The 12,268-nt window shown below is 40.6% G+C and overlaps 1 protein-coding gene across 2 annotated transcripts in view; it reads left to right on the top strand.

The window, feature by feature from the left end:
• Positions 1-12,268, top strand: part of TCTN2 (tectonic family member 2) — a 1,339,098-nt gene that overhangs the window by 691,386 nt on the left and 635,444 nt on the right. For both annotated transcript variants that reach the window (XM_044068545.1, XM_044068546.1), the window contains one exon: positions 12,075-12,161. In XM_044068545.1, the coding sequence (XP_043924480.1) occupies positions 12,075-12,161 (87 nt within the window). The remainder of the gene's footprint in view (positions 1-12,074; positions 12,162-12,268) is intronic.

The following is a 12,268-nucleotide window of genomic DNA, read 5'->3' as shown; positions in this document are numbered from 1 at the left end:
TAAATGAAAATGGAGTTTAAAAATACAGTAGGGTTGAAATAAAAGCGAAGGAGATATGGTTAAGAAATTACTTGGAGCCACAGCCAGATCCCACCTCCTATCTACTCTCCTCTACTGTTCTCAAATTTTCACAAACCTGCACATCTGATTTACATCTACTTGATTCCTGCTATAATACAATAGCAAAGTGTGCTGCTAATATAGCCAACAGGACCCATCATTGCTTTGCTCTTCAAAAACTACACTGGCTTGAATTTCCCAATCTGTTATCGCTCAATCAGCTTGCCACTGCCCATTCCATTATCCGCAAATCTGAAAACCTCCCTGCACTCTCCAACCTAGTGCAACTAAATGCCAACCCCAGGACCCTTAGATCATCTGATAAACTTAAACTTAAGGTAACTAATTCCCTTAATTACCTTGGTGACTCTCTCTTCTCCTTTAAAGTAGCCAAACAGTGGAACTTATTACCCCAGAATATCCTAAAAAACACAGATAGTCATAGCTTCAGATAATTCCTAAAGGAATACTGTACTCAACAGTGGCTATGCTCCTGTAATACTCCTGGGTAGTTTCTCATGCCATCAATCAAATGCTTCTTTTCTATGTTCTCCTTGTCTTACTTCTACCAAATGAAAATACCACAATGGTTTATTTTAGTTATGTATCTAATGAGTTTCATATTACTGTTTGTAGTAAGACTTAAGAAATGTAATATTTTCTGTTTTACATTCTGTTTCTGTAAATTGTGATTGTTGGCAACTGTTTGTATATTCTTTGTAAATCTTTGGAAAAGATTTTTGTAATCATTTTTGTACTATTGTTATGGAGCTTTTCTCCCCGGGTCTCTGCTGAAAACCGGCTACTTTCCCAGCTGGACACTACCCGGTTAACAAATGTAAAATAAAAAAATAGAGGGGTTGACAAAAGTTAAAGTACTGCAGACTAAGGAGAATCTCACAGAACAAGAGAAGGAGCAAGTACAGAGTGCTAAATAGAAAATAAGAGAGCATCTGGATAATATGCATGTGTTTAGAAAGATTGCAGTTAAGCTACTATTTTTTGATAACAACTATGGAGCACAAAGCTTTTAGCACAACTACTTAGGCAACAGAGCATTGAAAGGGTTGTCACCAAACGTAGGTGACCTATAAGAAGAAAAATAACCAGAGGTTCTGCTGATGTTTTAGAGATATTTCAGAAAATTTATGAAATTTTGTATAAAACAGAGAAATGTAGAAATCAAAAAAGAGTGCAAATGGAAATATTTATGGAAGACTTAATTATGCCAAGGTTAGAGGTGGACATGCCACAGCAACTAACAGTTAAGCTACAATGTAATGAGATAAAACAGTGATGGATAATCAGTCTTCACAAAAGTCTCAAGGAGTAGATGCTATTCCTGTAAAAAAGTTAGAAATCAGGTGGAAAAAAGGTGCTCTGGAATATTTTAACAGTTCATTAAAAGGAGGGAAAACACCAACATCTTGGAAAAATACTGTGGTGGCTGTGTTACCTAAAGATGGCAAAGACCCTTCAGACCCAGATTCATATAGATCAATTTCAGTTTTAAACAGTGATTAAAGTGCTTGTCTATACTAGCTTAAAGAATAGTAAAGGTGTTACCAAAATTGATTGATATGGATGTGCGTTATTTTGTGGAAGGGAGGCAAATATCTGACAATAATCGAACAGTGATGATCCAGAAGGAAACAGAATGTAAGAAAATACTTGTGCTGTTGGTGGGTCTTGTTGCAAAGAAAACATTTGAAAGAGTAAGCTGGGATTTTATGAGTAGGGCATTGGAAGCATTTGCATTCCCTGATACAATAATAAGATTAGGATATATGAAGGATTTGAGGAAAAAAATTAAAGTGGGTGGGTTCCTCTCGCTGTGTGCGAACAGAGGAACGAAGCAGGTGTGTCCTCTTTCCCCTTTGTTATTTGCTTTATATTTAGAGCCACTGGCAAAGAAAATAAGGTACTCAGAAATACAAGTATATAATTGGTATGGTAATCAAGAAAAGTTGGCTTTATTTGCAGATGATATTATTTTGCACCTTATTAATCTGAAAAAGGATATCTCAGTGTTGTGGAACATTTTGTGACTGTTTTTTTTGGGGGGTGGATATAAAATTAATGAAAATAAAGGTGAATAGCCATAAATTATGTGCCATCATGCAAACTGGTTCAGCGTTACCCATATTTATGGGTACATTATAAGATGAAGTGTTTAGGCATGTATACTATAAAGGCTACTGTTATGGCAGCTATGGATATGTGGGAAGAAACTAAACAAAAGATAATACAAAAACCGAGAAAGTGGAAACTCTTATTTATGAATATGGATAGTAAGATACAAGCGGTGAAAATGTTTTTAGTCCCTTTAGTCTTGTACCTGGATCAGGTATACTTTTATCAACCTGAGGAGAAGTTGTGGACAATAATTAATAAAGAATTGAAGGAATTTATCTGTGAGGGCAAGAATCAAATGGGATTAATTGATTCTTCCAGTAGAACAAGGTGGTTTACTTTTACCTGATTTGAAGGGATATTTTAGAGCTACACAATTAAGGCTTGTATACATAACACAAGCAGAAGGTTATAATTCAAAGTGGAAAAGGATAATGAAGAAGTAAAGGGGAAGTTCAAGAAATAGGAGAGAGAGTTTGGGATTTTGGATGCAGATCCTTAAGGAGAATAACAACCATAAAGAATATTATATTTGTAAAGTAGCAGAACGTATTCTAAGAAGTAAGCCAATATGAGAATGGAAAAAGGAGATTTTTGCCAACAGGGATGACTGCAAGTAGGGGTACAAAAAAATTGGCAAAAAGAGGGCTGGAATTTACTGGAGAAACCTGGCAAAGGAGCCAAGATGTTGGGAGCAAATAACTGAGGCAGGAAAGGTAATAGAGTAGGGTAAGGCCAAGAAGACAGTTGGATCGTAGGCTAGAGACTGTCTTCCGTACCAGGGCTTGATCTCAGAGTACAGGCAAAGAGAAAGGGATAGAGAATTTTAAATGAAACACCTGTTCTCGTAGAGTTTGTAGTTGAATCTAGAACAGAAGCAGCTGTTGGAAAAGGGTAATTATTAGGGCATATAAAATGTTGCATGATAACTATAAGAATCAATCAGAGGAGGTTAGAAATGATTGGAAAGCGAGACTAGGAATCAGAGGAGGTTAGAAATGATTGGAAAGAGAGACTAGGAAAGCAACTTACAAGGGATCAATGGGAGAACAATGTCTCCCAAATATGCAACAAAGTCTATAAGGTTTTGGATTTTTGCTTGGAAGTGTTTGTGTAGGTGTTTTTATACATCAAGCAGACTTCAAATCATTTTTCCTCGGGTGGATAGCAAATGTTGGATGTGTGATAGGTTCATAGGTTCATAGGTTCATAGGTTCATACTAGGCTATCTGCCCGAGGGCATTTACAAGCCTAGCCCATAGTTTTGTGGCTTACGCCACCCCTTTAGTATGGGGAACTATACCCATTATTTTGCTGTGCCTCTGTTGAGCAGTGACACTGAGGTAATCCCTGGGGTATATCTGCGATCTCCCATCCATTGGTCAAGATTTCTCTTGAACAAGGCCAGCGAGGTGCTCTGCCTCACATATACCGGGATTTTATTCCACAGCATAGGGAGTCTTTGGGTGATGAATCTATCCCTCCAGCACGTCCTATTAATAGCCGTGTCGAGGTTTAAGTCTCCGCCCTTGTGGCTCTGACGGATCTAGATTTTTGAGGTGAAGCATATTCATCAAATCTGGGTTTGACATGGCCTTGTATGTTAGGCAAAGGTCACCTCTGAGCAAGCGGTGGCGACTGAATAGAGCTGGAGTTCTTTCAGTCGGGCAGCATAGGACAGATGTTTGAGACCCTTTATCCTTTTGGTGAGGAACTTTTGTGGCCTCTCCAGCTGCTGCAAGTGTCGGGTCAGATACATTCGAATGGGGCATTGTACTCAATCATTGGTCTGATGAGTGATGAGTATAGGGAGACTATGACCTCCCTTGATCTAGATGAGAATCCCTTCATGATAAGGTGGGCAATGTAGAAGGTCTTCCTAACTACTTTAGCTACATGGGTGTCGAATGACAGACTACTATCAACCTGGGTCCCCAGGTCCCTGATAACTTCTTCTGTACTCAGTGGATTGCCACCTATTTGGTAGCTAGGGGTAACCTTGTTTTTCCGAAGGGTATGACTATGCATTTTGGCATTTAACTTTAGGCCATGGCTCTGGCACCAGTTATCCGTTTCTGTGAGACCCTTCTGAAGGATATCTGTGTCAGATGTGTTTTCTACTATGGCCCAGTTTGCAGTCATCTGCAAACTTTGTCAGCCATAACCCTCCTGTGTTTGCTTGTACTTGGAAAAGTAGATGCCAAACAAGAGTGGGCCCAGGACTGAGCCCTGTGGTACACCACTTGTGACAGGCTTTGAGTCTGACATGGCGCCAGCAACTCTGACCCTGTGGGTTCTGTCACTCAGCCAGTTTGCAACCCATCTTGTGATGTATGGGTTAACATTTAAGCTGATGAGTTTTTCAATGATACCCGAGTGGGGTATTGTATCAAAGGCCTTCGCCAGATCGAGGTAGGCTGTATGGACTGCCTTTCCCTCATCAATGGCTTTGGTGACTGTTTGAAAAAGTCAACCAAGTTTAGAAGGCATGATCTGCCTTTGACAAAGCCAAACTGGGATGGATCCAAAGTCTGCAAATTCCCTATGTCTTTATTTATGAGGTCCATTATGATCCTCTCCATGGCTTTGCAGATAAGGCTTGTCAAGCTAATGGGCGGTAATTTCCAGGGTCGGTGGAGGCACCGCCTTTGTGAAGTGGGACCACAGTTGCAGTGCGCCACTCCTGGAATGCGTATCCAGAGGTAAGACTATGATTAAACAGCTGTCCTAGCTGTGGGTTTAATTCCTCATTGAGTTCGTGAAGCACACAGCCGGGGACACCATCAGGTCCCATGGATGCTGTGTTTTTGCTTTGGAGAGAGCAGTTCTCACTTGGGCGTTGGAGATGTTTGGGGGCTGCAATCGCTTGGTATAGATATCTCTCCTTTTGGGGAGGGGAGAAGTTTGCACTGAACCTGTCAGCCAGTATGTTGGCAATGTCTGTAGGATCAGTAATCTTCACATCATTTTGAACTAGTTCTGAGCATATCTGGGAGTTTCCTCCCAGGTTTCTAACATAGCTAAAGAAGGCCTTATGATTGTCTTTTGAGTCTTTAGCTATTTTTCTCTCAAAATTTGCTTTGGATGATTTTATGAGAGCTCTTAGTTTTTTACTTATAGTGATCAAGGGTGTCTTACCTTTTAAGGATTTTGCTCTATCTTGTAGTAGCTTCCTCCTTTTGTTGTAGAGTTTGTTTATGGCTGGGGTCCACCAGAGTGGACGCTTGCCTTTGGTACAAAGAGTCTTTGTTTTGCTTGGGATTGCCTTATCCATGCAGTCCTGCAGGTGCTGGTAGAAGGCATTTGTAAGTGATTCAGCGGCTTGAGTACTGTTTTCCGTCGGCTCGGGGCCTTAAAGGAGACCACACTAGTCTTTAGAAGTGTGAAGTCGGCTTCGAGAAGTTCTTTACTGTGGTCTTTTTATTTCAGGTGGGGTGGGATGAGGACCTCCAGCGAGATTAGTTTGTGATCTGATCTCACCAGTGAGGGGTATACTTCGGTGTTGAACATTGTGCTCCCATGTTCGTGATGATGAGATCAAGTATGTTTTCTCCTCTTGTGGGGATGGTGACTAGTTGTTCCATGGCATTTGAGTTTATGAATTCCAGGAACTTTTGGGCTAGGGTGTTTGGGCTTGAGTAGTGTTCCCAGTCTATATTAGGGTAATTGAAGTCACCTAGTATGATGGTGTTTGGTGATACATTTATCCCCTCTAGTGTTTTCAGGAAGGCCATGTGAGGTTCCTGAGTTTGTGAGGGTGGCCTGTAACATGCTACAATTTGCAGAGCAGTCTTGCCTATGGTTAATTGCACCTGGATGGTCTCCGATGCATCGTGCGTTGCCACCAGTCTTGAGGTGTGGGTGTCTTTGATGAATATGGATACCCCCTCCTTTCTTGGTATTGTCCGGATTTTGGGGCGGAACGCATGATAAGAGGTAAAACCTGATAGTGCTGGGGTGCTCTCAGGAGCCTTGAACCAGGTTTCTGTCACTGCACAGACATCGATGTTCTCCATACTGAGAAGGGCCTCGAGTGTGTGCATTTTGAGATTTAGACTTCTGGCATTGAGCAGCATTACCCTTAGTTTTTCCTTTTTGTGTTCTAGGGTGGTAGGTTTAGAATTTGAGCCTTGCCTAAAAAGGCACTATGGGGTGGCAAGAGCCTTTGCCAATATCCGGAATCCCAGGGTGACAGGTGCAAGCCGTCCCTTGCGAAGCAGCGTGGCTTGTCCAGCATGTCATCCCAGGCAGACAGACATTGGATCCCCTTTGAATGACACCAGAGTTTTAGCCAATTGTTAAAGCTGATCATCTTATCTCTGTATTGTGGCATCATTCTTGGTGAAGGTAGGATACTGCTCAAGGTCAGGGTCATACCTGCCTGGGCTACATAATCAGAGAGCTCCTCAATGTCTCTTTTCATGTAGTCCAAGGAGGTACGTCTCAGGTCGTTTACACCAGCGTGGACAATGACTGAGTCATATTTGTACCTGCTGTTGAGAGACCTGAGTGCTTGCGTTATGTGGCGGATTCTAGCACCCGACAGGCAGCTTACTGTGACCTTCTCCTTACTCAGTCTGGTGAGCGGGACGTCAGTGTGTCTGACTATGGAGTCACCAATGACTAGTGTGTCTGGCATTGTGTTTGGCCTTAAGGGCTGTGACTGTTTGACACTCTGACTGTGAGGTCTATGTGTTGCAGGTGTTGTGTTCTGAGGTGGTGGTTGTTTGGGTGTCTGCTTTGGTGGCCTCTGCTGTTTTGGTAGATTTTTGAGCAGAGCCGAGTATGTCTTTGTGTGTTTATGTGTATGATTTGAGGTTGTGATGGTACTATGTGAGACTGGGTCTATAGTGTGTGTGGTAACCTTCTCCTCCTGACTGGTCTTGCCAGTCCTATGTTGAGAGAGCTCAGCCTCCAGTTTGGCCGTATAGTTGCATCTCTCGCATGTATTTGTGTTTTGTGGGAGGAGGAGAGGGTTGTCTGTGTACATGAGACAATTGTAACATTGCCTCAGTATTCCCAAGTTCACCAGCTGAGCAGGAGAGGACACTAGCAACTGATCCCTCGACATGCTAGAAGGACTAGACAAAAAAACTTTAAAAGAGATTCCGGGGGACGTGAGTGACCGAGAAATGGGGGTTTGCCTTTTTGGGGTATTTGAGATGGAGAAGAAAGAGTAACTGGGAACATGTCTTTCATGAGAGTAATGAGTTGACAGATTTTTAAAAAATTCTCTGAGTACACTGTCAGACATTTTGGGGGAGCAAATGGTTGTAACTAAGGAAATAATTGTTTTGAGCAGGGATACGGAATTCTATTGGATGCCAAAAAGCAACTGATAAATGATGAAAGTGGAAATCTAAATCATCTGTATTTGAAGTATTGAATGCTATAAATATGACAAAATAACCTGATGTGGAGTCTTTAGAAAGGGGAAAGAGAAAATTACATAGAAATAAATCAAATTTGTGTGAACAATACATGCAGAATACTGTAAAAATGAAGTGAGGGGCTCCCTGTTGAAATGGTGGCATTGGCTAATAATGTCAAGTGCAGACAGACTGAAAAAACAAAATATTGAAATTTCATGAGAAGAGCCAAGCTTAAACATCGCTATGGCTAACAAATGTCTAAGAGAGCAGTTGCAGTAGCAAAGAACAAGCCATCTGAGGCACTCTACCACTTTATTGAAAGTGACTCAGAACATGGCAAAAAGAAACTGTATCAGATTGCAAGGCAAAGACAGAAAGATAACAGATAGTCATCAAACACTGTTCATAAGGGATGCCAGCAACAAAGTGCTTATCAGTCCATAGAGCATCAAAGGTGGAGTACTTTCAGCAGCTTCTGAAAGATGAAAACCCCATGGGAAATGTACTGACCCAGACACAGCCTGTGATGGAAGAGAAGGAAGAGCTAACCATAGAAGAAATAAGAACAGCATTTAGGAAAATAAAATTGGCGAAAGCAACACACTTGGGTGAGGTCAAGGCAGATATGGGTGAGTTAGAGAAGAAATGGCTCCAGAGGGTGCTCACAGCAGTATGGAGAGAAAGGCATATTTCAGATGATTGGAGAATAAGCATTCTGGTGCCAGTGTACAAAGACAAATGGAATATAGAAAACTGTGGGAAATATAGAGATATCAGACTCCTTATAGCACTGTTTGAAAGTGCTGGAAAAGGTGACTGACAAACAAATATGCAAAGTGGTAGAAAGTATAATGTGAGGTAAGCAGTTTGGATTGAGATCAGGATGCAACATAAATGACCTGATGCATACAGTGAGACATAGTTGAGAAAAAGCTAGAGATGAGGAAAGAGTCCAACTGGGCATTCCTAGACTTGGAGAGTGCTTATGAAAAGATCCCAAAAAGCTGATTTGGGCAGTCCTGTGATGGTCCAAAATCCCAGAAACATTGGTAGAATTAGTGGGTAGAATTAGTGCAGACTGTGTACAAGGACCCAATGACTCAAGTGCAAACTGTGTTTGGACTCAGAGAGGTTCCTAGTGGAACAGGTGGACATCAGGGTTCAGCTCTTAGCCCTTTGCTGTTTATACTGGTGATGGACTATATTAGCAAACAGATTGGTTGGGACAGATCAGTAAAGCTGCTCTGTGTATATGGTATGGCATTACAGATCCTGAACAAAGAACTTCTGCAAATGATGGGGGAATAGAATGCAAACCTGAAGGCACACAGGATGAAACTGAATACAAATAAGACAGTTGTCTTGGCAGAAAATGGAAAAATCGGTATAAAGTGAAAATTAAAATGGAAGATAAAAAGTGGAACAGGTTATCAGCTTCAAGTATCTGTGAGGGGTGGTTGGGGAGAAGGGAAGTCTAAATGAGGAGGTCAAAGCTATAATTAGAGGGGCTTCAGCCAATTGGCTCAGAGTGTCAAAGATAATATGTGACAGGTGAATGCCAAAGAAGCTGAAAAGTAAGGTATGTAAAACATTCATGTGACCAATACTACTGTATGGGACAGAAACCAGGGCAGTTAAGGTAGAGCAGGTGAGAAAGCTAGAGGTGATGGAAATGAAATGACTGAAACAGGTGTCATACTGCAGGATAGAAGAAGAAATTAGAACATTAGAACAGAAGCCAAAGTAGCCCCAGTTGCATAGAAAGTCAATGAGAACAGATTACAGTGGCTCAGGCACATGCGCATGAAAAAAGAAGACTATCTGTTGAAGATGATTTGGGACAGACAGGAGTAAGGCAAGAGGAAATAAGCGCATCCTGCAAAGAAATGGATGGATTGCACGAGAGAAGACCTGTGATATTTGTGTATAATTGTCAAAGAAGGTTGGACAGTGGCATTGAATCGAGAGATGACAACAGTGGATAAAACACCCCATCTCCATATAGAAAAATGGGAGAAAGGGACATAACAGCCAGCCAGTTTCCAAAGCTTCAGGGTACCTTCCATGTGTGGAAGATAAATTCCACCAAAAGATTCCCATCTATAGTGCCTTTTCTGCCTTGTGGAATACCAGGATGTTTTCTCCCTTTTTTAATTTCTCCAAATCTTTTGGGTTTCTAATACCATGATGGGAATGGAACCCATTCCTAAGTCAAAGTATGGTTAACATTCATGAAATTAGTATTGTTTCAATCTTTGCTTTCAGCCAGAAATGCTCTTTGCAGCACCCCGCAATACGGCCAGTAATGACTCCTTCTGTGATTTGTACCATGTTACATATATCGGTACTATATCTAAATAAGACTGTAGATTCTTTTTTATTAGACCCATTGTGCCTACTACTTTTAGGACTGTCTGGGTATCTTTCTTCCACATTGCCCTCGTTTTTGCTGCAAATCCTGATATTTTATGACTTTGTGTCTCTCTGTATGCAAGACACTGTAGACACTGGGTGTGGTGATTTCAGTGATCAATGCTACTTTTGTTTTCTTTTCATGGACCACTATATCCAGTTTTCTAGCATCTATCTTTTGAACGGTTGGTAATGGATGATCCCATGTGATGTAAACTTCATTTTCTATGATGCTTTGTGGCTCATGTTTCCAGTGTTTTTAAGCCACTTCATTACCATAATGTTTGCACAATCCCCAGTGCAACAATCTTGCCACATTATTATGCCTTTCAGTATACAGTCCTTCTGCCATTAGTATGTCCCAACCAGCAGTGAGGTGTGCGACTGTTTCCAGTTCGGTTTTACAAAACCTACATTTGTATGTTTCTCCCACATGTTCAGTGGACTTTGTAAAATCAATGTGTACGCAGGTCATCATCTTGGGCTGCCAATATTAACCTTTCATCTCTTGGTTTGAATTCACCTCTCCTTAACCATTTCTGCATTCATTCCTGATCAACATGAGGTTCTTCCAGAAGTTTTATATACTTGCAACTATATTTTTGCATTTTCCACATTTCTTGCCTTCTCATCTGGTCCTTCACCTTATATTCTTTCTTTTGTTTTTTGGCACATTCAGTTGCTGCCTGATTTTAATCTACTTCTGGTTTTATTTCCATTCCTGCTTGACGATATGCTTCTGCTAGATTAAGCAGAGAAGTCATCTTAGATTTTTTTTCCTCATGTTTCCAAACTCTCTCTATGTTTGGGTCTTGTGTGCCATGATTGCAGATCTATACATGTAATCATTTTCAAGGAGGCTCATCCCGCCTTCGGAATGGGGAATATATAATCTTGGTATGCACTGATTTTTATAAATTATTTGGTGAGCATGAAGCATCCTCCTTGTTTCACTATCTAATCTATCCAACACGTTTTGGGGTCATGATGTATTAAGAAAATGCTATGTAAACAGAGAAAGGCCTTCAAGGACTTCAAGTAAACTATCTAGTAGATTTGTCACATGTATCCTCCACTTTGGAGGTGGACTGAATGTTACCCAGACAGTAGCTTCAATTGGGAAGAACAACAACATAAATAAATGAATAGGCTTAAAAAGATTATTGCTAAAGCACAAGCAGGCAGAGTGTAAGGCTTTAGAGACCCTCTCAGCTCTGCTGAGGAAAATGCACTCCCTGCTTCTGGCCTACAGTTTCTGATCCTCACTTGTCCTGTTCCCTTCAGAGGCAGGCAGTGGGATCATGACTTCTGTCTGTATCCAGTACTTAAAGGGAAGATGAAGAGCAGTAATAAATAAATAGGAACTGTGTTTGCATCCATAGTGTCAACAGGCAGATACATTCACACTGATACCTGAAGTTTTTTGTTTTGGCCACTGACCCAAATCAGCTTGGATAAGTAGTGTACATAGTGGATCTCTGGAAGTGAAAAACTGCTGGAAGGACATGGTTCTGTGTTTTAAAAGTCAAAGATCTGTGTTAGTTGTGAAGGTTTCTGTAGCACATGGTCAGTACCCAAACTATTTTACACAGGGCCTTGAATGAAACAAAATGTTTTGAAACTATTGATATTTTTGTCTTGTAAATAGCATCTTTTTATAGCACTTCCTGTATACAGGTGTTTTCTTTCTGTCAAAGTACTTCTTTTTGGTAATCTTCAGTGTTTCTCTTTTTATATATATTTTCAAGCCATTTCTCTTCTAGCAATTTGATTGATTAAAAAAGTAGGTTAAATTTTGTTCAGACAAGGGCTAAATCTTTCTGGTATGTGGATCAACTCAACAAGTTTTTTGGATGAAAGAGAGCAAGTTATTTTAAAGCCAGCAAGCAGGTTCTTCTGTAATTTTCCAAGATATTCATTCAAAGGGCTGTGAGCATCCTACAAAAGTAGAAATAAATATAGCATATAAGCTGTATTTTCAATCAGTTATATATGGTTTAGGGATTAATTATTTCATGACTCAGAGACTGGTTTGTTGGCTTGCTTTCATCATCTTAAATTTTATGTTCCAACTTTATTTAATTTCTGTGTTTTTAGGCAGTCTAACACAAAGGTTCAGTGCCACTTTTATAAGTGTAATGACAAATCCTAACCAGATAAATGAAACAAGATCTGGAAATCCAGGTAAGATATACATTTATTTGGAAGCTTTTAAAGTGTCATAATCCAGCAATAAAGTGGTTTATTTCTGCAAAAGGGATTCATTGGGATGTTTGCCGGCACTGCATTGA

The sequence above is a fragment of the Protopterus annectens genome, chromosome 4.part0 (assembly GCF_019279795.1).
Source record: "Protopterus annectens isolate FY-2018-M chromosome 4.part0, PAN1.0, whole genome shotgun sequence".
In the NCBI taxonomy this organism is placed as follows: Eukaryota; Metazoa; Chordata; order Ceratodontiformes; family Protopteridae; genus Protopterus; species Protopterus annectens.
This window is presented reverse-complemented; position numbering and strand designations above follow the sequence as displayed.